This window comes from Salvelinus fontinalis, chromosome 2, assembly GCF_029448725.1.
Source record: "Salvelinus fontinalis isolate EN_2023a chromosome 2, ASM2944872v1, whole genome shotgun sequence".
Lineage (NCBI taxonomy): Eukaryota > Metazoa > Chordata > Actinopteri > Salmoniformes > Salmonidae > Salvelinus > Salvelinus fontinalis.
In genome coordinates this window covers 19554114-19581976 of record NC_074666.1, presented here as the reverse complement: position 1 = coordinate 19581976, position 27863 = coordinate 19554114, and the positions used below count along the sequence as shown (strand labels likewise).

The window sequence follows — 27863 nt, the reverse complement described above, 5'->3', positions numbered from 1 at the left end:
TCCTTTGTCTTGAACATGTTGAGGGAGAGGTTGTTGTCCTGCCACCACACGGCCAGGTCTCTGATCTCCTCCCTGTAGGCAGTCAAGTCGTTGTCAATGATCAGGCCTACCACTGTTGTGTCATTGTTGGAGTCATGCCTGGCCATGCAGTCAATCAGGAAGATAGAATAATGGTCAGATTTGCCAAACGGAGGGCGAGGGAGAGCTTTGTATGCGCCTCTGTGTGTGGAGTACAGGTGTTTTTTCCCCTCTAGTTGCACATAGAAATTTGGTCAAACGGATTTAAGTTTCCCTGCATTAAAGTCCCAGGCTACTAGGAGCGCCACATCTGGGTGAGCGTTTTCTTGTTTGCTTATGGTGGAATACAGCTCATTCAATGCTGTCTTAGTGCCAGCCTCTGACTGTGGTGGTATGTAAACAGCTGAAAACTTTCTAGGTAGATAATGAGGTCAACAGCTTATCATGACATACTCTACCTCAGGCGAGCGATAGCTCGAGACTTCCTTATATTATCGTTCACCAGCTGTTATTTACATAGCCCGCCGCCCCTTGTCTTACCAGACATGGCTTTTCTATCCTGCCGGTACAGCATATAACCAGCCAGCTGTATGTTGATAGTGTCGTCTTTCAGCCACATCTCTGTTAAGCATAAGATATTACAGTTTTGAATGTCCCGTTGGTAGTGCAATCTTGCGCGTAGGTCATCTATTTTTTTCTCCAAAGATTGCACGTTTGCTAGCAGAATGGAAGGCAGTGGGGGTTTATTCGATCGCCTACGAATTCTCAGAAGGCAGCCCACCCTTTGGCCCCTTTTTCTCCACCTCCTCTTCACGCAAATCACAGGGATATGGGCCTGTTCCCGAGAAAGCAGTATATCCTTTGCGTTGGGCTCGTCAGACTCGTTAAAGGAAAAAACGATTCTGCCAGTCTGTGGTGAGTAATTGCAGTCCTGATGTCCAGAAGTTATTTTCGGTCATAAGAGACTGCAGTGGCAACATTATGTACAAAATAAGTAAAGAAATAAGTGACAAAAAACGCAAATAAATGAACAAAAACACAGTCGGTTGGGGACACGTAAAACGTCTGCCTTCTTCTCTGGCACCATTATCAGACCTTCATGGTCGAATTGCTGCAAAGAAACCACTACCCAAGGACACCAATAATAATAAGAGGAGACTTGCTTGGGCCAAGAAACACTAGCGATGGACATTAGACCGGTGAAATATATCCTTTGGTCTGATGAGTCCAAATATGCAATCCAACCGCCGTTTCTTTGTGAGATGCAGATTAGATGAACGGATGTTCTCCTTCAAGACTGTTGGAAAAGCATTCATCATAAATCTGGTTGAGAGAATGCCAAGAATGTGCAAAGCTGTCATCAAGGCGAAGGGTGTCTACTTTGAAGAATCTAAAATCTAAAATATTTTTTGATTTGTTTAACACTTTTTTTGGTTACTCTATTATTCCATATGTATTATTTCATAGTTTTGATGTCTTCACTATTATTCTACAATGTAGAAAATAGTAAAAATAAAGAAAAACCCTTGAATGAGTAGGTGTGTCCAAACCTTTGACGGGTACTGTATATATATTTGTTAAACTGACACCGAAGAGCAGTTTTTGCATGGGTCAGGTACACTACATGATCAAAAGTATTTGGACACCTGCTCGTCGAACATCTCATTCCAAAATCATGGGCAATAATATGGAGTTGGTCCCCCCTTTGCTGCTGTAACAGCCTCCACTCTTATGTGAAGGCTTTCCACTAGATGTTGGAACATTGCTGAGGGGATTTGCTTCCATTCAGCTACAAGAGCATTATTGAGGTTGGGCACTGATGTTGGGCGATTAGGCCTGGCACGTAGTTGGTGTTCCAATTCATACTAAAGTTGTTCGATGGGGTTGAGGTCAGGGCTCTGTGCAGGCCAGTCAAGTTCTTCCACACCAATCTCGACAAACCATTTTTGTATGGAACTCACTTTGTGCACAGGGGCATTGTCATGCAGGAACAGGAAAGGGCCTTCCCCAAACTTTCCATAAAGTTGGAAGCACGGAATTGTCTAGAATGTTATTGTATGTTGTAGTGTTAAGATTTCCCTTCACTTGAACTAAGGGGCTTAGCCCGAACCATGAAAATCAGCCCCAGACCATTATTCCTCCTCCACCAAACTTTAAAGTTGGCACTATGCATTCGGGCAGGTAGCGTTCTGCTGGCATCCGCCAAACCCAGATTAGTCCATCTGACTGCCAGATCACTCCAGAGAATGCGTTTCCACTTCTCCAGAGTCCAATGGTGGCGAGCTTTACACCCCTCCAGTCAACTTTTGGCATTGCACATGGTGATCTTAGGCTTGTGTGCAGTTGCTTGGCCATGGAAACCCATTTAATGAATCTCCCGATGAACAGCTATTATGTTGATGTTGCTTCCAGATTCAGTTTCGATCTTGGTAGTGAGTGTTGCAACCGAGGACAGACTATTTTTACGCGTTATGTGGCAGTCCCGTTCTGTGAGCTTGTGTGGCCTACTACTTTGCGGTTGAGTCGTTGTTGCTCCTAGACCTTTCCACTTCACAATTATACCACTTACAGCTGACCAGGGCAGCTCTAGCAGGGCAGACATTTGACAAACTGACTTGCTGGAAAGGTGGCAGCAAATGTCACCCGATCCCTCCCACATCCCTCAGATACAGGACAGACACCACAGAATTGTTGAAAGTCACAGAGCTCTTCAGTTCGGGCCATTCTACTGACAGTGTTTGTCTATGGAGATTGCATGGCGGTGTGCTCGATTTTAGACACCTGTCAGCAATAGGTGTGGCTGAAATAGCCGAAACCACTAATTTGAAGTGGTGTCCACATACTTTTGGCAATGTACATTTCACTGTTACTGTATATCACTAGTGGCTATTGACATCTAGTGTTCGAAAAGTATATTGACTAAAAGACAAACTGTTCTGGGAGGAAGTGTCTGTGAATGAGAACATAAGAAAACAGGTGGGGAAGGTTGCACAGCAGGTTAGATATGTAGGTATATCGGTATATCCAAATACACATGTAGTCCTGAAGATCGTATTTACCCCTATACATAAAAACTAGTGCATACATACCTTGTTGTCTCTACCTTCTTGCACTTTGTGCTGTTGTCTGTGCCCAATAATGTTTGTACCATGTTTTGTGCTGCTTCCGTGTTGTGCTGCTGCCATGTTATGTTGATACCATGCTGTGTTGTCATGTGTTGCTGCCATGTTATGTTGTTGTCTTAGGCCTCTCTTTATGTAGTGTTGTGGTGTCTTTCTTGTTGTGATGTGTGTTTTGTCCTATATATTTTTTTAAAAATCCCAGCCCCCGTCCCCGCAGGAGTCCTTTTGCCTTTTAGTAGGTCGTCATTGTAAATAAGAATGTGTTCTTAACTGACATGCCTAGTTAAATAAAGGTTCAATAAAACAATTCAAAAATACCATCAGATCAAAATGTCCAAACAGGCACCAAGGATCTTGACCTCAAGGAAACAGTATATTTGTTGCTATTGAAATAAAATGTGTTGTGTGTTTCTGTGGACAGGTGTGTCCCATAGGTGTGTCGGGGCATGACAATAATACTACACTACCCACAACACCATGCGTTTGACAGACACAGCCATGTTGTAGGAAATCCGTTTGTGGTGGATTGCTACTGTAATCCTACAGCAGTCTGGACGATATATTTGATCACGATTTAAACCCAAACCTGGAGGCCTGGATCAGATTAGGTACAGCCAAGAAGAAACAGATGAAATTAAGACATGAATTGAGCTGCGGTGTGTAAACCTGAGAAAACAGTGAGATCGGTTGGAAACCTTTTCCTGGACCGGAGCAGTCTGTTCATCTGACAGATAATTTGACAGCAGTTGGTTTACTAGCTACCCCAGGCTCGACAAGGCAGGAAGAAAGCTTTCATTTAGTGCTTAAAGTGATCCCCCTCACCCCCTCCCTCCCCACATTTAGCTAGCTAAATTACGTTCCTGCCCAGTTGATCTGCACTTCCTTAGTCTGCTAACCCCCTGCCGGAGAGGACGGCTGCGGATCCAGAGGTGCTGTTGGAGGTAGCTAGCTAGCACGGCTAGTTCATTTCACTAGCTAGCCTGCTAGCTACGCCTTGGAATTCACACTATTAGCTAACTGTTTCCTCCTGGGGCAGATACGCCGAGATGTCGGTGATGAAAGACCAAACACCAACCAAACTGTCCACCACCGATCGGCCCATTAAAGGTAGCTATGCAATCGTATCTCTTAATTCAGCAAGTGGTTGCAGGAAGTTAGCTAGCAGCTAATTCGCGATGAAAACAGCTAGCTAGCGATCAAGCTAACTAGCTTGTTTGGCTGTAGATGCACCAATACGGACAAGATGCTTCGTGCCAACTAACGTTAGCTAGCTACTTAGATCGTTCAGGTGCTCGTCGTATTTGGCTTGCTTGGAACAAGTGGGATGGTTTGTTAATTTATAAGCTAGCTTCGCTAGTTAGGTTGCTAGTCTGCAGCACTCGGATGACTCGTCGTGAGAGAATAAAGTATAATAGCAAGCTAATAAATATTTTACCTCAAATAACTTAGAATTTGCCATCAATCTTGTTGTAACAAACTAGCTAGATAGTCAGATGTTTTTGAGACTCCTACCTAGATTATATTTTTTGTTTTATCTGACTGCCACACTGACTGAACTGAAATAAGCATGTGTTCTCAAGTGTCTTGTCTGTCTGTTTGATGTGTGTCTGGCTCAGTAGACCAGTGAGGTGGGAAAGAGAGTGTGTGTGTGTGTGTCAGTGGGGGCTGCTGAGGGGAGGACAGCTCATAATAATGTCTGGAAGGGAACAAATGTAATGACATCAAACACATGGAAGCCACATGTTTAATGTATTTGATACCATTCCACCAATTCCGCTCCAGCCATTACCACGAGCCTGTCCTCCCCATGATGCCATCAACCTCTTTTGATGTGTGTGTGCACTGGTGGGTTATACGACAGCATACACACACACCCAGGGCTCCTGCGGCATATGCTGGAATGACTGTCAGTGGATTGAGTGGCATGGAGCAGGTCTTTTGATTTACAACCTGGGTGGCCTATTGGGTTGTGGGGTGTATTGCTACCAACTTGCAACATTTGCTTTCTAAATATCAGTTTCTATTTGAAATTTGTAATGAACTTGTACAGCGTGTAAATGGCAAGCCTAACAGTGCATAGCTACTGCTCTGTCTACACTGTAGCAGGTATTTATGAATGGTAGCAGGTAGGCTTACTGTATGTTGCCTGATCTAACTGTAACCCTGATCTATCTTATGAAAACAACAACAGGACTGAGGGTAAGGCCTTACGCTCCACAGGGAGTGAAGAGGACCAAGTAGGATTGAGGAGCTCCAAGAACTGTGATGACCTTGTTCTTTATGACAATGTCCTTTGTTGTGGACCCAACGTGTGTGTGAGTGTGTGACAGGCTCAGTGGGTTAGTGAGGGTTAGGAGCATCAAGCTGCTGGGGTCATCAAACCTGCCTCTCTGATGCCGCCAGGTTAACCATCCTACAGACAGCACTGGGCTAAACACACACACACACACACTCACTCACTCATACATAGGCCTACACAGGCTAAACACACACACACACACTCACTCATACATAGGCCTACAGCTTGACTCTATGACCACTGACCTCCCTGGCTGCGACTGTGACCAAGATACTCCCCTCGCCGTGGCTGCGACTGTGACCAAGATACTCCCCTTGCCGTGGCTGCGACTGTGACCAAGATACTCCCCTCGCCGTGGCTGTCACTGACCAAGATACTCCCCTCGCCGTGGCTGCGACTGTGACCAAGATACTCCCCTTTCCCTCCCTCCTCCGCTCAGATCGGTCACCCTCCATTCTTGTCTCAACTCCCTGACATTTAGATTTAGTTGTATCTTATTCATTTAAATCTGTTTATTGTATGTGTTACTGTAATTCAGCTTTTAGCTGCCATAGTAAACATGAAATGGGGAAAAAAACATTTAATGACACACACGTCAATTGTGTAACAAGTCAAATTAGGTTCATCTGCTGACATTACCGGTAGACATTACCGGCATTTAGTATTTTATTGGGATCCCCATCAGATGCTGTCAAAGCAGCCGCTACTCTTCCTGGGGTCCGAATAAAACAATAGTCTACATCAGACAAGACATTGTGCACTGTACAAATTTACACTGCTCCACCATGACACATTTACAATATAATATGTAAAATATTACAACAATACAATATTAGTGTGTGTGTCCACAGTTCGTGTTGTCTTTGTGTGTGTGTGGAATTTTACTGCTAACTTGAGTTACTTGATGTGGAATAGAGTTGTATGTAGTACTGTGCGTTTCCCTGCCTCTGTTCTGGACTTGGGGATTATGAAGAGAACCCTGGTGACATGTCTTGTGGGGTATGTAGGGTGTCTGAGCTGTGTGTTAGCTTTGTGTTAGCTGTTTGAACAGACAGTTCGGTGCTTTTAACACGTCAATACCTGTCACAAAGACAAGTAGTAATGCAGTCGATCTCTCTACTTTGAGTCAGGAGAGTTTGACTGCATGTTCTTGATATTAGCCCTCCGTGTACATTTAAGGGCCAGCTGTGCTGCTCTGTTCTGGGCCAACTGTACATTCAATAGATCTAGCGTGCCTGTGCTTGTTTAATTTTGTATAGGCCTAGGCCTGTTGCACCAAATGTTGTTCTGCCAACTCTTGAAGAGAAATGAGTCAGTGTAGAAGCCTGCCTAGGCAGATCTAAACCACTAGAAGATTCACACATTTCCCCACTAATTGTTTTGTTTGTAATTAACGCTAACCAGTTAGTTAGGCCTGCTGGTCACAAAAACAACTTATTTCTATCCCATTCCCTACATCAAATTAGAATAGGCCAAAATGTCATCTTATTACTTTCAACCATTTAACAAACTGCTTTTTAGGCCAATCAGGTTTATTAAAAGAGACTCCTTCTCTGTATACCCAAACAGTGGCAGCATGGAGGTGATGATAAATTGGTGTTACAATAGAATCCATTAATTTTGGCAGAACACATCTCTCATGGTAATATTGTTGATTAGTTACACACCGTTGTTTGTCAAAAGAAAGCAACCTATGCCTTTAGAGATGGGATCCGCAGTATGGGGGAACAGTGCCACTGGCCGCCCCCACCACCATTGTTATTGTTGCCGAGCTGAAGAGTGTCGCAACATTTCTTCCCCCAGTAAATATTTTGTGCTTCAATCGCACATGCAATGATGTCCGAGGAGGAAACACAGTGTTGGTTGTTTGCAATAACTTCTTTGTTGTAATGTGGCAGATTCACCATTAAGGATTAAAGAGTTACAGTTCATAAAAGGAAGTCAGTCATTTGAAATCAATTCATTAGGCCCTAATCTATGGGTTTCACATGAACGGGAATTCAGATATGCATCGTTTGGTCACAGATACCTTCAAAAAAATGTGTGCACAACATTTGAGATGGAACATTTTTGGGATCTTTTATTTCAGCTCATGAAACATGGGAACAACACTTTACATGTTGCGTTTATATTTTTGTTAAGTGTAATTTGCTGCGATCAATAATCAGTTTTTGTCAGAGGCGTGTGTGTTGTCAGTGCTCTGTGAGGGTTGACGTTTTGACCTTTTGGCTTAGTTACCGATGGTAACCTGATCAGGCCAGCCAGCTGCATCGCTCTGCCTGTGTAATGATACTGTCTTCATACATGTATGGATATGGGCCCTTTTTTTGCCCTGGGCCCGATGGTATACAGGAGCTCTGCCCTGGGCCCGATGGTATACAGGAGCTCTGCCCTGGGCCCGATCGTATACAGGAGCTCTGCCCTGGGCCCGATCGTATACAGGAGCTCTGCCCTGGGCCCGATCGTATACAGGAGCTCTGCCCTGGGCCCGATCGTATACAGGAGCTCTGCCCTGGGCCCGATCGTATACAGGAGCTCTGCCCTGGGCCCGATCGTATACAGGAGCTCTGCCCTGGGCCCTAGCGTATACAGGAGCTCTGCCCTGGGCCCTAGCGTATACAGGAGCTCTGCTCAGGGCCCTAGCGTATACAGGAGCTCTGCCCTGGGCCCTAGCGTATACAGGAGCTCTGCCCTGGGCCCGATCGTATACAGGAGCTCTGCCCGGGATTAGTGTGTGTAGTATGTATGTGGCGTATGGGTTAGATAAGATGAACCTTTAGTGTGACATGATTGGCTCAGTCTGTCTGTGTGACCTGCTTCTGTGTTGAAATGTTACACTAACTGGGCAGAGGGTTGGATAGAGGTAGAGAGATGGAAGGAAGAAATACACTATATATACAAAAGTATGTGGACACCCCTTCAAATTAGTGGATTTGGCTAATTCAGCCACACCCGTTGCTGACAGGTGTATAAAATCAAGCACACCGCCATGCAATCTCCATAGACAAACATTGGCAGTAGAATGGCCTTACTGAAGAGCTCTGTGACATTCAATGTGGCACCCTCATAGGATGCCACCTTTCCAACAAGTCAGTTAGTAAAATTTCTGCCCTGCTAGAGCTGCCCCGGGTCAACTGGAAATGTTGTTATTGAGAAGTGGACACATCTAGGAGCAACAACGGCTCAGCCACGAAGTGCTAGGCCACAGAATGGGACCGCCGAGTGCTGAAGCGCATAAAAATCGTCTCCTTGGTTGCAATACTCAATACCGAGTTCCAAACTGCCTCTGGAAGCAACATCAGCACATGAACTGTTCGTTGGGAGCTTCATGAAATGGGTTTCCATGGCCAAGCAGCCACACGCAAGCCTAAGATCACCATGCACAATGCCAAGTGTCGGCTGGAGTGATGTAAAGCTCGCCGCCATTGGACTCTGGAGCAGTGGAAACGCATTCTCTGGAGTGATGAATCACGCTTCACCATCTGGCAGTCCAACGGACTAATCTGGGTTTGGCAGATGCCAGTAGAACACTACCTGCCCGAATGCATAGTGCCAGCTGTAAAGTTTGGTGGTGGAGGAGGAATAATGGTCTGGGGCTGTTTTTCATGGTTCGGGCTAGGCCCTTTAGTTCCAGTGAAGGGAAATTTTAACACTACAGCATACAATGATATTCTAGACAATTCTGTGCTTCCAACTTTATGGCAACAGTTTGGGGAAGGCCCTTTCCTGTTTCAGCATGACAATGGCCCCGTGCACTAAGCAAGGTCCATACAAAAATGGGTTGTCAAGATCGGTGTGGAAGAATTTGACTGGTCTGTACAGATCCTTGGCCTCCACCCCATTGAACACCTTTGGGATGAATCAGGTCAACACTCACAAGGCAGCGTGCCCCGACGGTATTCCAGGGCTCGTTCTCAGAGCATGCGCAGAACAGCTTGCAGGCATATTCACGATCATTTTCAACCTCTCCTTGTCCCAGTCTGTAATCCCCACGTTTTATGGTGACCACAACCTTCCCTGTCCCCAAGAACTCTAAGGCTTCATGCCACAATTACTACCGCCCTGTAGAGCTCACTTCTGTAATCATGAAGTGCTTTGAGAGGCTGGTTATGGCACACATTAACTCCTCCATCCCAGACACCCTAGTCCCACTCCAATTTGCATACCACCCCAGCAGAGCCATAGATGACGCAATCTCAATTGCTCTCCATGTAGTTTTAAGAGGAATACCTAATGTGAGAATGCTGTTCAGTAACTACAGCTCAGCATTCAACAACATTGTCCCCTCCAAGCTCGTCACCAAGCGTAGGACTCTGAGTCTGAACACCTCCCTTTGCAACTGGATCCTGGACTTCCTGACCCTTAACACATTGGCCCCACAGGGTTGTGTGCTTAGTCCCCTCCTGTACACCCTGTTCACCCACAACCGTGTGGCCACGCATGACTCCAACACAATTATCAAGTTCGCTGACAACACAACGGTGGTGATCACCAGTGACGATAGGTCATCGAACAGGGAGGAGGTCAGTGGCTTGGCAGTGTACTGACGGAGCAACAACCTCTCCCTCAACGTCAGCAAGACCAAGGAGCTGATCGTGGACTACAGGCAACGGGGGGGTGAACACGCCCCATCCACATCGACGGGGCGGCAGTGGAGCAGGTAGACAGCTTGAAGTTCCTCAATGTCCAAATCACTAAAGACTTCAAATGGTCCAAACACACACGCACAGTTGGGAAAAAGGTGCCGCATTGCCCCTTCCCCCTCAGGAGGTTGAAAAAATGTGGCATGGGCCCTCAAATCTTCAAAAGGTTCTACAGCTGTACCATTCAGGGCATCTTGACTGGCTGTATCACTGCTTGCTATGGCAATAGCACCGCCCTTGATCGCATGGAGCTACAGAGGGTTGTGCGGACATCCCAGTACATCACTGCCATCCAGGACCTCTATATCAGGCGGTGTGAAAAGAAGCCCCGAAAAATCATCAGACTCCAACCACCCAAGCCATAGACTATTTTCTCTTCTGCCGCATGGCAAGAGGTACCGGTGCATCAAGTCTTACACCAACAGGCTCTTGAACAGCTTCTATCCCCAAACAATACGACTGATAAATAGCTAACAAAATAGCTACATGGACTATCTGAGTTTACCTTGTATCTTTATTGACCTTTTATTTCAACCTTTGCACTCTCTCTATGCACACTCACAGGGCCCTATACACACATACTGTTACTCCAACACACACACTCATATGCAAGCTACTGCTACTCTATCTTAGATCCTGTTGCCTAGCTCCCTTACCCCTATACATGTCTACCTTGCACATGGAAATATGGTATTGGATCTGACATAAAAAATAAAAATAAAACATTTCCTGTGTATAGTATGCTTACATACTTTGTGTATTTCATATTTCTTATTCTTATTTCACATGTATTTTCTAGTAATACATTGTTATTGATTATTGCATTGTTAGGTTTTAAGTTTGCAAGAAAATAATTTCCCTTTACTTGTGCATGTGACATTAAAACTGGAAACTTGAATTGGAACGCTGACTGCGAGCCCTAATCCCCCAACATCAGTGCCCGACCTCATTAATGCTCTTGTGGCTGAATGGAAGCAAGTCCCTGCAGCAATGTTCCAACATCTAGTGGAAAGCCTTCCCAGAAAGTGGATGCTTTTATAGCAGCAAAAGGGGGAACAACTCCATATTAATGCCCATGATTTTGAAATGAGATGTTCGACGAGCAGGGGTCCACATACTTTTGGAAATATAGTGTATTTTACCACACCGACGCTAACATAAAATAGTGGGTTCTGATGAATGAATGGTAGACTATTCATGTGACTAGGACTTAATATGGCCCAGAGGGAGGGAGACCGATTAAAAAAAATTTTTTACCAGTCAAATCTGATCTTCCTGATTCCTGCCAGTCCTCTTGCAAATATGACGCTGTATTTTGACCCAGTCACTCAGCCATGCAACACACACACACTGTCTATCTCTAGACTAGAGCCATCACATTTTAATGTGGAAGGATTGGCACCCTGAGACCTCCAGAGGGTGTGTCCAGGGGTTCAATAGACCAATAGATACATTAGAGGGTGTGTCCTGGGTTTTAATGAACCGGTAGAGCTGCTAGAGGGTGTGTCCTGGGTTTTAATTTACCAATAGAGCTGCTAGAGGGTGTGTCCTGGGTTTTAATAAACCAATAGAGATGCTAGAGGGTGTGTCCTGGGTTTTAATGAACCAATAGAGCTGCTAGAGGGTGTGTCCTGGGTTTTAATGAACCAATAGAGCTGCTAGAGGGTGTGTCCTGGGTTTTAATGAACCAATAGAGCTGCTAGAGGGTGTGTCCTGGGTTTTAATTAACAAATAGAGCTGCTAGAGGGTGTGTCCTGGTGTTTGATAGATTCATTGGTTAATTAGTGTTGGTAGTGTATATTCTTTATAATAATGTTGTATTGCGTTGTAGCGGTGCCCTACCCCCCTGGCTCCAAGCTGACGGTAAAGGACCTGTATGTAGACGGGAAGCCCAGTGTTGAGGTGCTCAAGACCCATCTTGTTAAGGAGGGCCGTCTGGAGGAGGAAGCAGCTCTTCGCATCATCACTGATGGAGCCAACATCCTGCGACAAGAGAAATGCATGCTGGAGGTGGAAGCACCTATAACAGGTAACCTCTGACCTGTTACTAACCCCAAACATTCTCCGCCAGACGGACCTCTAACTCGTGTGTGTGTGTTGCAGTGTGTGGGGATGTCCATGGCCAGTTCTTTGACCTGATGAAGCTGTTTGAGGTGGGCGGCTCGCCCAGCAGCACCCGCTACCTATTCCTGGGGGACTATGTTGATCGAGGATACTTCAGCATCGAGGTCAGTGTGTTTCTACATCTGCTGTTTCATCTAACATTTAGAGCCGTGGCCTGTAACCCGGTCCTGAGTTGCAGGGCTTAGGAGCACATCTTTAAATAGTCAGCTGCACAGTACCCAGTTGTCGTCGAACCCCACCCCACACACAATTGGGTTTTGTGTCCCTCTTAGATTCTGATTAAGCCAGTGTATTCTAATGATATCATTACATATCTATTGGCCTTCATCCTAGCTGTCGTGATCGTAGTTAGTGTTAGCAACATGAGATGGAACTCCCTCTCTCTTTCTCTTCAGTGTGTGTTGTTCCTGTGGACTCTGAAGATCAACCACCCCACCACTCTGTTCCTACTCAGAGGAAACCATGAGTGCCGGCATCTCACAGAGTACTTCACCTTTAAACAGGAGTGTGAGTGGTCCTGTGTATTTAGTGTGCGTGTCTGTGGGTGGGTGGGTGGGTGTGTGGGTGGGTGCAGGTTTCTGTGCCTGTGTGTGGATGGGTGCAGGTTTCTGTGCCTGTGTGTGTTTGGGTGCAGGTTTCTGTGCCTGTCTGTGGGTGGGTGCAGGTTTCTGTGCCTGTGTGTGGGTGGGTGTCTTATAGTAATAATAATGTCCACTCTGTTGTGTTCTAGGTAAGATAAAGTACTCTGAGCGTGTGTATGATGCGTGTATGGAGGCGTTTGACTGCCTTCCCCTGGCTGCGCTCCTCAACCAGCAGTTCCTGTGTGTCCACGGAGGCCTGAGCCCCGAAATCACCTGCCTGGACGACATACGCAAGGTATGACACCTGACCTCTAACCCCTGACCTGCTTTGGATTAACTCTCCAACTCTATTTTAATCGTTTTAACTGGTTAAGCTGACAATGTTATTAACAATGTTTTGACTGGTATAAGGAGCATCCGGCGTTATTTAACTGTTTAACCCTATAGATTATCTGTGTTTAACTCTGTGTTGACCAGCTGGACCGGTTTAAGGAGCCCCCTGCGTTCGGACCCATGTGTGACCTGCTGTGGTCGGACCCTGGAGAAGACTATGGCTCTGAGAAGACCCAGGAACACTTTGCTCATAACTCTGTTCGAGGCTGCTCCTACTTCTACAGTTACCCAGCAGTATGTGACTTTCTGATGAACAATAATCTGCTGTCAGTAATACGAGCACATGAAGCCCAGGACGCTGGGTGAGTATTATATTAAGTCATTAATAATAATAATAATAATAGAAGTAGTAGTATGATACTGTTTTAAGAGCACATGAAGCCCAGGACGCTGGGTGAGTATTATATTAAGTCATTAATAATAATAATAATAATAATAATAGAAGTAGTAGTATGATACTGTTTTAAGAGCACATGAAGCCCAGGACGCTGGGTGAGTATTATATTAAGTCATTAATAATAATAATAATAGAAGTAGTAGTATGATACTGTTTTAAGAGCACATGAGGCCCAGGACGCTGGGTGAGTATTATATTAAGTCATTAATAATAATAATAATAGAAGTAGTAGTATGATACTCTTTTGTGATATAAACTGTGTATTTCAGGTATAGAATGTACAGGAAAAGCCAGACGACGGGTTTTCCTTCTCTGATCACGATATTCTCTGCTCCGAATTACCTGGACGTGTACAACAACAAAGGTAAACAAACATAAAGGTTACCCAAATTTAAAACCATGACAATAGGTTAGAAACCATGACAACAAGGTAGAAACCATGGCAACACAGGGTAGATCATGTGTGTGTGTTCTTGTAGCGGCGGTGCTGAAGTATGAGAACAACGTGATGAACATCAGGCAGTTCAACTGCTCCCCCCACCCCTACTGGCTGCCCAACTTCATGGACGTCTTCACCTGGTCTCTGCCCTTCGTAGGAGAGAAGGGTGAGTGTATATGTGTGTGTTATAACGGTGTGTATAGTAACTTTGGGCTTCTTGTTACCTTTGCAAAACTGACCTCTGTGTGAGATAATGTGTGTGTGTATGTTGCTACAGTGACAGAGATGCTGGTTAACGTGCTCAACATCTGCTCTGACGACGAGCTTATGTCTGAAGGAGACGACACCTGCGAGGGTAAGACACACACTTAACTCTTTCATATTGACTTTCCATGTATGAAAATGATGATATAGTAGCAACGTGTTTCTTCAAAGAGGAAATGAAACCTTTAAGGAAGTGAAGTTGTTTTTGACTGAAGTGCAGTGTAGCAAAAATAGACGTGAAGAGAGGTGATAGAGTTCACACCCCTAACGGATCCAACAACAGATATTTATCAACGCCTCTATTGTTGCCACATGGCAGCTGAGTATCAGCTGAGCTGTGTGTGTGGGCGCGTTCAACATTGCAGCAGATTTTAAAGTCGACTGACTGATCTAAAAATCAATTTACCCATGATACGTCACGGTTTTGGTTGCTCTCGAACACGGACGGTGTGTGTAATGTTTCACAAGTCCCTTACCTCCCCCTTCTTCCTCCCTCTCTCCTACCTTCTTTCTCTCTATCCTCCTTCCCTCTCTCTCCCTCTACCTTTCTCTCTTGCTCTTTCTCTCCCTCTCAGCTGGAACTTCTGCTGTGAGGAAGGAGGTAATCAGGAATAAAATCCGAGCAATCGGGAAGATGGCCCGTGTCTTTTCTGTGCTCAGGTACAGTACATGCGTGTTTGACTCTGTTTTCATTGATTAGATGTAATCAACCTCTGTAAAGGTATTGATGAGAAGACCTGCATACAGATTCTATCTGGACTTGGTTATGTTCAGCTTCCAGTCCAATCTTTGTATGGTGCCCCGCTTGTAACAACCATGCTGTTGACTCTGGAAACTGAATGTGTGTGTTGACAGAGAGGAGAATGAGAGTGTGTTACAGCTGAAGGGGCTGACCCCCACTGGGGCCTTGCCTGTGGGAGTTCTGTCTGGAGGACGGCAGACCCTGGAGAGCGGTACGTATGCACACCTGCACACACACACTCTCACCTGAACTACTATGGCATCATGAGAGAATTGTTTTATCCTTTGCCTGCACTCAAACCCACCAACAGACTTAACCCTCCTTACACCTCCCTTTCTCGGGCTCCCTGACTCTCACACTCCCGGACTCTCTCTGCCTCACTCACGCACTCACTCACTCACTCACTCACACACACTAAATCTCAATCTCACTCACCTATCCCTAATCCACATTCTCTAACCTGCAGAATTCTCTTTAAACCTTGATCAATCTCTTAAACCCAGAACATTCCCCTTTCTACACTAATCACAGTCATGTGTAACTCCTGTGTCACGTTTGAGAGGGAAGTGGGCTGGGGAGGTTGAGGGTGGGGTTAATGATCTTATGACTGACTGCATTGTTGACAACTCACTGGCTATATATGTTTAACATTCTGAATAAATTGATAACTCACTGACTATAGATGTTTAACATTCTGAATAAATTGATAACTCACTGACTATAGATGTTTAACATTCTGAATAAATTGATAACTCACTGACTATAGATGTTTAACATTCTGAATAAATTGATGACAACTCACTGACTATAGATGTTTAACATTCTGAATAAATTGATAACTCACTGACTAGATGTTTAACATTCTGAATAAATTGATGACAACTCACTGACTATAAATGTTTAACATTCTGAATAAATTGATGACAACTCACTGACTATAGATGTTTAACACTGAATAAATTGATGACAACTCACTGACTATAGATGTTTAACACTGAATAAATTGATGACAACTCACTGACTATAGATGTTTAACACTGAATAAATTGATGACAACTCACTGACTATAGATGTTTAACATTCTGAATAAATTGATAACTCACTGACTATAGATGTTTAACGTTCTGAATAAATTGATGACAACTCACTGACTATAGATGTTTAACATTCTGAATAAATTGATATCTCACTGACTATAGATGTTTAACGTTCTGAATAAATTGATAACTCACTGACTATAGATGTTTAACACTGAATAAATTGATGACAACTCACTGACTATAGATGTTTAACATTCTGAATAAATTGATAACTCACTGACTATAGATGTTTAACACTGAATAAATTGATGACAATTCACTGACTATAGATGTTTAACATTCTGAATAAATTGATAACTCACTGACTATAGATGTTTAACATTCTGAATAAATTGATGACAACTCACTGACTATAGATGTTTAACACTGAATAAATTGATGACAACTCACTGACTATAGATGTTTAACGTTCTGAATAAATTGATATCTCACGGACTATAGATGTTTAACCTCTAACGCCTCCCTAACCCGGATCCGGGATCCCCCCCAACACAAAAGCTGACTAGCATAGCCTAGCCTAACGTTACAGGGATATCATAAAATAAAATGTTCATGAAATCACAAGTCCAAGACACCAAATGAAAGATACAGATCTTGTGATTCAAGCCATCATCTCTGATTTGTAAAATGTTTTACAGGGAAGACAAAATATGTAAATCTATTAGCTAACCACTGTTAGCAAAAGACAACAATTTTCTTACTCCACCATTTTCTTACTGCATCAGTAGCTATCACCAATTCGGCCAAATAAAGATATTGATAGCCACTAACCAAGAAAAAACCTCATCAGATGACAGTCTGATAACATATTTATTGTATAGGATAGGTTTTGTTAGAAAAATGTGCATATTTCAGGTATAAATCATAGTTTACAATTGCACCCACCATCACAACTCGACTAGAATAAATACAGAGAGCAACGTGTATTACCTAATTACTAATCATAAAACATTTCTTAAAAATACACAGCGTACACTAATTGAAAGACACAGATCCTGTGAATCCAGACAATATTTCAGATTTTCTAAGTGTCTTACAGCGAAAACACAATAAATCGTTATATTAGCATAGCACATGTGCAACCATTACCCCAGCATTGATTCACGGCAAAAAGAACGATAGCATTATCACCACCAAAATGTATTAATTTTTTCACTAACCTTCTCAGAATTCTTCAGATGACACTCCTGTAACATCATATTACAACATACATATAGAGTTTGTTCGAAAATGTGGATATTTAGCCACCAAAATCGTGGTTATACAATGAGAAAAGTAGCCAAGCTGGTCAGAAAATGTCGGGCGCCATATTAGACAAGTCCAAGACAGATAGATATTTAACATTCTGAATAAATTGATAACTCACTGACTATAGATGTTTAACATTCTGAATAAATTGATGACAACTCACTGACTATAGATGTTTAACATTCTGAATAAATTGATATCTCACTGACTATAGATGTTTAACATTCTGAATAAATTGATGACAACTCACTGACTATAGATGTTTAACATTCTGAATAAATTGATATCTCACTGACTATAGATGTTTAACATTCTGAATAAATTGATATCTCACTGACTATAGATGTTTAACATGCTGAATAAATTGATGACAACTCACTGACTATAGATGTTTAACATTCTGAATAAATTGATGACAACTCACTGACTATAGATGTTTAACACTGAATAAATTGATGACAACTCACTGACTATAGATGTTTAACGTTCTGAATAAATTGATGACAACTCAGTGACTATAGATGTTTAACGTTCTGAATAAATTGATATCTCACTGACTATAGATGTTTAACATTCTGAATAAATTGATGACAACTCACTGACTATAGATGTTTAACGTTCTGAATAAATTGATATCTCACTGACTATAGATGTTTAACGTTCTGAATAAATTGATGACAACCCACTGACTATAGATGTTTAACACTGAATAAATTGATGACAACTCACTGACTATAGATGTTTAACGTTCTGAATAAATTGATGACAACTCACTGACTATAGATGTTTAACATTCTGAATAAATTGATGACAACCCACTGACTATAGATGTTTAACACTGAATAAATTGATGACAACTCACTGACTATAGATGTTTAACATTCTGAATGAATTGATGACAACTCACTGACTATAGATGTTTAACACTGAATCTATTGATGACAACTCACTGACTATAGATGTTTAACATTCTGAATGAATTGATGACAACTCACTGACTATAGATGTTTAACACTGAATCTATTGATGACAACTCACTGACTATAGCTGTTTAACACTGAATCTATTGATGACAACTCACTGACTATAGATGTTTAACATTCTGAATAAATTGATGACAACTCACTGACTATAGATGTTTAACACTGAATCTATTGATGACAACTCACTGACTATAGATGTTTAACACTGAATAAATTGATGACAACTCACTGACTATAGATGTTTAACGTTCTGAATAAATTTATGACAACTCACTGACTATAGATGTTTAACACTGAATAAATTGATATCTCACTGACTATAGATGTGTAACACTGAATAAATTGATATCTCACTGACTATAGATGTTTAACACTGAATAAATTATCTCACTGACTATAGATGTTTAACGTTCTGAATAAATTGATATCTCACTGACTATAGATGTTTAACACTGAATAAATTGATATCTCACTGACTATAGATGTTTAACACTGAATAAATTGATGACAACTCACTGACTATAGATGTTTAACACTGAATTAATTTATTTATTTATTTCACCTTTATTTAACCAGGTAGGCAAATTGAGAACATGTTCTCATTTACAATTGCGACCTGGCCAAGATAAAGCAAAGCAGTTCGACACAACAACACATAGTTACACATGGAGTAGAACAAACATACAGTCAATAATACAGTGAAAAATAAGTCTATATACAATGTGAGCAAGTGAGGTGAGATAAGGGAGGTGAAGGCAAATAAAATATATTAATAAATAAAAATATAAAAAAGGCCAAGGTGGCGAAGTAAATACAATATAGCAAGTAAAAAAACACTGGAATGGTTGGTTTGCAGTGGAAGAAGGTGCAAAGTAGAGATAGAAATAATGGGGTGCAAAGGAGCAAAATAAATAAATACAGTAGGTAAAGAGGTAGTTGTTTGGGCTAAATTATAGATGGGCTATGTACAGGTGCAGTAATCTATGAGCTGCTCTGACAGCTGGTGCTTAAAGCTAGTGAGGGAGATAAGTGTTTCCAGTTTCAGAGATTTTTGTAGTTCGTTCCAGTCATTGGCAGCAGAGAACTGGAAGGAGAGGCGGCCAAAGGAAGAATTGGTTTTGGGGGTGACCAGAGAGATATACCTGCTGGAGCGCGTGCTACGGGTGGGCGTTGCTATGGTGACCAGCGAGCTGAGATAAGGGGGGACTTTACCTAGCAGGGTCTTGTAGATGACCTGGAGCCAGTGGGTTTGGCGACGAGTGTGAAGCGAGGGCCAGCCAACGAGAGCGTACAGGTCGCAGTGGTGGGTAGTATATGGGGCTTTGGTGACAAAACGGATGGCACTGTGATAGACTGCATCCAATTTATTGAGTAAGGTTTTGGAGGCTATTTTGTAAATGACATCACCGAAGTCGAGGATTGGTAGGATGGTCAGTTTTACAAGGGTATGTTTGGCAGCATGAGTGAATGATGCTTTGTTGCGGAATAGGAAGCCGATTCTAGATTTAACTTTGGATTGGAGATGCTTGATGTGAGTCTGGAAGGAGAGTTTACAGTCTAACCAGACACCTAGGTATTTGTAGTTGTCCACATATTCTAAGTCAGAGCCGTCCAGAGTAGTGATGTTGGACAGGCGGGCAGGTGCAGGCAGCGATCGGTTGAAGAGCATGCATTTAGTTTTACTTGTATTTAAGAGCAATTGGAGGCCACGGAAGGAGAGTTGTATGGCATTGAAGCTTGCCTGGAGGGTTGTTAACACAGTGTCAAAAGAAGGGCCAGAAGTATACAGAATAGTGTCGTCTGCGTAGAGGTGGATCAGAGACTCACCAGCAGCAAGAGCAACATCATTGATGTATACAGAGAAGAGAGTCGGTCCAAGAATTGAACCCTGTGGCACCCCCATAGAGACTGCCAGAGGTCCGGACAACAGACCCTCCGATTTGACACACTGAACTCGATCAGAGAAGTAGTTGGTGAACCGGGCGAGGCAATCATTAGAGAAACCAAGGCTGTCGAGTCTGCCGATGAGGATGTGGTGATTGACAGAGTCAAAAGCCTTGGCCAGGTCAATGAATATGGCTGCACAGTACTGTTTCCTATCGATAGCGGTTAAGATATCGTTTATGACCTTGAGCGTGGCTGAGGTGCACCCATGACCAGCTCTGAAACCAGATTGCATAGCGGAGAAGGTATGGTGGGATTCGAGATGGTCGGTAATCTGTTTGTTGACTTGGCTTTCGAAGACCTTAGAAAGGCAGGGTAGGATAGATATAGGTCTGTAGCTGTTTGGGTCAAGAGTGTCCCCCCCTTTGAAGAGGGGGATAACCGCAGCTGCTTTCCAATCTTTGGGAATCTCAGACGACACGAAAGAGAGGTTGAAGAGGCTAGTAATAGGGGTGGCAACAATTTCAGCAGATAGTTTTAGAAAGAAAGGGTCCAGATTATCTAGCCCGGCTGATTTGTAAGGGTCCAGATTTTGCAGCTCTTTCAGAACATCAGCTGACTGTATTTGGGAGAAAGAGAAATGGGGAAGGCGTGGGCGAGTAGCAGAGGGGAGGCCAGTGCTGTTGACCGGGGTAGGGGTAGCCAGGTGGAAAGCATGGCCAGCCGTAGAAAAATGCTTGTTGAAATTCTCAATTATAGTGGATTTGTCGGTGGTGACAGTGTTTCCTATCTTCAGTGCAGTTGGAAGCTGGGTGGAGGTGTTCTTATTCTCCATGGACTTTACAGTGTCCCAGAACTTTTTTGAGTTTGTGTTGCAGGAAGCAAATTTCTGCTTGAAAAAGCTAGCCTTGGCTTTTCTAACTGCCTGTGTATACTGGTTTCTAGCTTCCCTGAAAAGTTGCATATCACGGGGGCTGTTCGATGCTAATGCAGAACGCCATAGGATGTTTTTCTGTTGGTTAAGGGCAGTCAGGTCAGGAGAGAACCAAGGGCTATATCTGTTCCTGGTTCTAAATTTCTTGAATGGGGCATGCTTATTCAAGATGGTGAGGAAGGCATTTAAAAAAAATATCCAGGCATCCTCTACTGACGGGATGAGATCAATATCCTTCCAGGATACCTCGGCCAGGTCGATTAGAAAGGCCTGCTCGCTGAAGTGTTTCAGGGAGCGTTTGACAGTGATGAGTGGAGGTCGTTTGATCGCTAACCCATTACGGATACAGGCAATGAGGCAGTGATCGCTGAGATCTTGGTTGAAAACAGCAGAGGTGTATTTGGAGGGCAAGTTGGTTAGGATGATGTCTATGAGGGTACCCGTGTTTACGGAATTGGGGTGATACCTGGTAGGTTCATTGATAATTTGTGTGAGATTGAGGGCATCAAGCTTAGATTGTAGGATGGCTGGGGTGTTAAGCATGTTCCAATTTAGGTCGCCTAGCAGCACAAGCTCTGAAGATAGATGGGGGGCAATCAGTTCACATATGGTGTCCAGAGCACAGCTGGGGGCAGAGGGTGGTCTATAGCAGGCGGCAACAGTGAGAGACTTGTTTTTAGAGAGGTGGATTTTTAAAAGTAGAAGTTCAAATTGTTTGGGAACAGACCTGGATAGTAAAACAGAACTCTGCAGGCAATCCTTGCAGTAGATTGCAACACCGCCCCCTTTGGCCGTTCTATCTTGTCTGAAAATCTTGTAGTTAGGGATGAAAATGTCCGAATTTTTGGTGGTCTTCCTAAGCCAGGATTCAGACACGGCTAAAACATCTGGGTTGGCAGAGTGTGCTAAAGCAGTGAACAAAACAAACTTAGGGAGGAGGCTTCTAATGTTAACATGCATGAAACCAAGGCTATTACGGTTACAGAAGTCATCAAAAGAGAGCGCCTGGGGAATAGGAGTGGAGCTAGGTACTGCAGGGCCTGGATTCACCTCTACATCACCAGAGGAACAGAATAGCTTCAAGGAATAATGTACAGACTAAGGTATGGTAGGATGTGAATACAGTGGAGGTAAACCTAGGTAATGAGTGATGATGAGAGAGATATTGTCTCTAGAAACATCATTGAAACCAGGTGATGTCATCGCATATGTGGGTGGTGGAACTGAAAGGTTGGATATATAGTGAGCAGGGCTAGAGGCTCTACAGTGAAATAAGCCAATAAACACTAACCAGAACACCAATGGACAAGGCATATTTACATTAAGGAGAGGCATGCTTAATCGAGTGATCATAAGGGTCCAGTGAGTAGAGGTTGGTTGGGGTCACGGCGATCCAGACAGCTGGCCGGGTAGCTGGCTATCGGTAGCAAGATAACATAGGATGGAGGTCTGTTTTTTTTTTTTTTTATTATAATAAAAAAAAAATTGTCACCTCGTTCGTTTCCGTCGGTAGATTAGTGGGGTTCCGTGTGGCAGAGGGGATCGATCCAATTGGCAAAATAGATATAGTGACCCAAGAAAAAAAAAGAAAAAAATTGTCCGGTATACTTATTTAGATAGCAGCCGATAAGACAGCTAATAATTAGCAGATGGGTATTCAGTTTAACGTTCTGAATAAATTGATATCTCACGGACTATAGATGTTTAACATTCTGAATAAATTGATAACTCACTGACTATAGATGTTTAACATTCTGAATAAATTGATGACAACTCACTGACTATAGATGTTTAACACTGAATAAATTGATGACAACTCACTGACTATAGATGTTTAACACTGAATAAATTGATGACAACTCACTGACTATAGATGTTTAACGTTCTGAATAAATTGATGACAACTCACTGACTATAGATGTTTATCATTCTGAATAAATTGATGACAACTCACTGACTATAGATGTTTAACGTTCTGAATAAATTGATATCTCACTGACTATAGATGTTTAACATTCTGAATAAATTGATATCTCACTGACTATAGATGTTTAACATTCTGAATAAATTGATATCTCACTGACTATAGATGTTTAACACTGAATAAATTGATATCTCACCGACTATAGATGTTTAACACTGAATAAATTGATATCTCACTGACTATAGATGTTTAACACTGAATAAATTGATATCTCACTGACTATAGATGTTTAACACTGAAATAAATTGATATCTCACTGACTGTAGATGTTTAACACTGAATAAATTGATGACAACTCACTGACTGTAGATGTTTAACACTGAATAAATTGATGACAACTCACTGACTATAGATGTTTAACATTCTGAATAAATTGATATCTCACTGACTATAGATGTTTAACACTGAATAAATTGATGACAACTCACTGACTATAGATGTTTAACATTCTGAATAAATTGATGATATCTCACTGACTATAGATGTTTAACATTCTGAATAAATTGATGACAACTCACTGACTATAGATGTTTAACATTCTGAATAAATTGATGACAACTCACTGACTATAGATGTTTAACATTCTGAATAAATTGATGACAACTCACTGACTATAGATGTTTAACACTGAATAAATTGACAACTCACTGACTATAGATGTTTAACATTCTGAATAAATTGATGACAACTCACTGACTATAGATGTTTAACACTGAATAAATTGATATCTCACTGACTATAGATGTTTAACACTGAATACATTGATATCTCACTGACTATAGATGTTTAACACTGAATAAATTGATGACAACTCACTGACTATAGATTTTTAACATTCTGAATAAATTGACAACTCACTGACTATAGATGTTTAACATTCTGAATAAATTGATGACAACTCACTGACTATAGATGTTTAACACTGAATAAATTGATATCTCACTGACTATAGATGTTTAACACTGAATAAATTGATATCTCACTGACTATAGATGTTTAACACTGAATAAATTGATATCTCACTGACTATAGATGTTTAACACTGAATAAATTGATGACAACTCACTGACTATAGATGTTTAACACTGAATAAATTGATGACAACTCACTGACTATAGATGTTTAACACTGAATAAATTGATGACAACTCACTGACTATAGATGTTTAACACTGAATAAATTGATATCTCACTGACTGTAGATGTTTAACACTGAATAAATTGATGACAACTCACTGACTATAGATGTTCAACGTTCTGAATAAATTGATGACAACTCACTGACTATAGATGTTTAACACTGAATAAATTGATGACAACTCACTGACTATAGATGTTTAACATTCTGAATAAATTGATGACAACTCACTGACTATAGATGTTTATCACTGAATAAATTGATGACAACTCACTGACTATAGATGTTTAACACTGAATAAATTGATATCTCACTGACTGTAGATGTTTAACACTGAATAAATTGATGACAACTCACTGACTATAGATGTTCAACGTTCTGAATAAATTGATGACAACTCACTGACTATAGATGTTTAACACTGAATAAATTGATGACAACTCACTGACTATAGATGTTTAACATTCTGAATAAATTGATGACAACTCACTGACTATAGATGTTTATCACTGAATAAATTGATGACAACTCACTGACTATAGATGTTTAACACTGAATAAATTGATGACAACTCACTGACTATAGATGTTTAACATTCTGAATAAATTGATATCTCACTGACTATAGATGTTTAACATTCTGAATAAATTGATGACAACTCACTGACTATAGATGTTTAACATTCTGAATAAATTGATGACAACTCACTGACTATAGATGTTTAACACTGAATAAATTGATATCTCACTGACTATAGATGTTTAACACTGAATACATTGATATCTCACTGACTATAGATGTTTAACACTGAATAAATTGATGACAACTCACTGACTATAGATTTTTAACATTCTGAATAAATTGACAACTCACTGACTATAGATGTTTAACATTCTGAATAAATTGATGACAACTCACTGACTATAGATGTTTAACACTGAATAAATTGATATCTCACTGACTATAGATGTTTAACACTGAATAAATTGATATCTCACTGACTATAGATGTTTAACACTGAATAAATTGATATCTCACTGACTATAGATGTTTAACACTGAATAAATTGATGACAACTCACTGACTATAGATGTTTAACACTGAATAAATTGATGACAACTCACTGACTATAGATGTTTAACACTGAATAAATTGATGACAACTCACTGACTATAGATGTTCAACGTTCTGAATAAATTGATGACAACTCACTGACTATAGATGTTTAACACTGAATAAATTGATGACAACTCACTGACTATAGATGTTTAACATTCTGAATAAATTGATGACAACTCACTGACTATAGATGTTTATCACTGAATAAATTGATGACAACTCACTGACTATAGATGTTTAACACTGAATAAATTGATGACAACTCACTGACTATAGATGTTTAACATTCTGAATAAATTGATATCTCACTGACTATAGATGTTTAACATTCTGAATAAATTGATGACAACTCACTGACTATAGATGTTTAACATTCTGAATAAATTGATGGCAACTCACTGACTATAGATGTTTAACATTCTGAATAAATTTATGACAACTCACTGACTATAGATGTTTAACACTTAATAAATTGATATCTCACTGACTATAGATGTTTAACACTGAATAAATTGATATCTCACTGACTATAGATGTTTAACACTGAATAAATTGATGGCAACTCACTGACTATAGATGTTTAACACTGAAGAAATTGATATCTCACTGACTATAGATGTTTAACACTGAATAAATTGATATCTCACTGACTATAGATGTTTAACACTGAATAAATTGATAACTCACTGACTATAGATGTTTAACACTGAATACATTGATATCTCACTGACTATAGATGTTTAACACTGAATAAATTGATGACAACTCACTAACTATAGATTTTTAACATTCTGAATAAATTGACAACTCACTGACTATAGATGCTTAACATTCTGAATTAATTGATGACAACTCACTGACTATAGATGTTTAACACTGAATAAATTGATATCTCACTGACTATAGATGTTTAACACTGAATAAATTTATATCTCACTGACTATAGATGTTTAACACTGAATAAATTGATATCTCACTGACTATAGATGTTTAACACTGAATAAATTGAAATCTCACTGACTGTAGATGTTTAACACTGAATAAATTGATGACAACTCACTGACTATAGATGTTCAACGTTCTGGATAAATTGATGACAACTCACTGACTATAGATGTTTAACACTGAATAAATTGATGACAACTCACTGACTATAGATGTTTAACACTGAATAAATTGATAACAACTCACTGACTATAGATGTTTAACATTCTGAATAAATTGATGACAACTCACTGACTATAGATGTTTAACGTTCTGAATAAATTGATGACAACTCACTGACTAAAGACGTTTAACACTGAATAAATTGATATCTCACTGACTATAGATGTTTAACACTGAATAAATTGATATCTCACTGACTATAGATGTTTAGCACTGAATAAATTGATAACTCACTGACTATAGATGTTTAACACTGAATAAATTGATGACAACTCACTGACTATAGATGTTTAACATTCTGAATAAATTAACAACTCACTGACTATAGATGTTTAACATTCTGAATAAATTGATGACAACTCACTGACTATAGATGTTTAACACTGAATAAATTGATGACAACTCACTGACTATAGATGTTTAACGTTCTGAATAAATTGATGACAACTCACTGACTATAGATGTTAACACTGAATAAATTGATGACAACTCACTGACTATAGATGTTTAACATTCTGAATAAATTGATATCTCACTGACTATAGATGTTTAACGTTCTGAATAAATTGATGACAACTCACTGACTATAGATGTTTAACGTTCTGAATAAATTGATGACAACTCACTGACTATAGATGTTTAACGTCCTGAATAAATTGATGACAACTCACTGACTATAGATGTTTAACGTTCTGAATAAATTGATGACAACTCACTGACTATAGATGTTTAACACTGAATAAATTGATGACAACTCACTGACTATAGATGTTTAACATTCTGAATAAATTGATGACAACTCACTGACTATAGATGTTTAACATTCTGAATAAATTGATGACAACTCACTGACTGTAGATGTTTAACACTGAATAAATTGATGACAACTCACTGACTATAGATTTTTAACACTGAATAAATTGATGACAACTCACTGACTATAGATGTTTAACATTCTGAATAAATTGATGACAACTCACTAACTATAGATGTTTAACACTGAATAAATTGATGACAACTCACTGACTGTAGATGTTTAACACTGAATAAATTGATGACAACTCACTGACTATAGATGTTTAACATTCTGAATAAATTGATGACAACTCACTGACTATAGATGTTTAACACTGAATAAATTGATGACAACTCACTGACTGTAGATGTTTAACACTGAATAAATTGATGACAACTCACTGACTGTAGATGTTTAACACTGAATAAATTGATGACAACTCACTGACTATAGATGTTTAACATTCTGAATAAATTGATATCTCACTGA

General features: G+C 40.8%; 1 protein-coding gene across 3 annotated transcripts in view; it reads left to right on the top strand.

Moving 5' to 3' along the window:
• Positions 1–3633: 3633 nt before the first annotated feature.
• The window catches only part of LOC129813695 (serine/threonine-protein phosphatase 2B catalytic subunit gamma isoform-like), a 47415-nt gene continuing 23185 nt past the window's right edge, over positions 3634–27863 (top strand). For 2 of the 3 annotated variants that reach the window (XM_055866141.1, XM_055866131.1), the window contains exons 1-11: positions 3634–4247; positions 11914–12111; positions 12186–12310; positions 12602–12713; positions 12937–13082; positions 13265–13482; positions 13847–13941; positions 14057–14182; positions 14294–14371; positions 14856–14940; positions 15136–15233. In XM_055866141.1, coding sequence (XP_055722116.1) covers positions 4187–4247; positions 11914–12111; positions 12186–12310; positions 12602–12713; positions 12937–13082; positions 13265–13482; positions 13847–13941; positions 14057–14182; positions 14294–14371; positions 14856–14940; positions 15136–15233 — 1342 coding nt within the window. In that variant the 5' untranslated portion in view covers positions 3634–4186. The remainder of the gene's footprint in view (positions 4248–11913; positions 12112–12185; positions 12311–12601; positions 12714–12936; positions 13083–13264; positions 13483–13846; positions 13942–14056; positions 14183–14293; positions 14372–14855; positions 14941–15135; positions 15234–27863) is intronic. The other variant, XM_055866123.1, reaches the window with a different exon arrangement.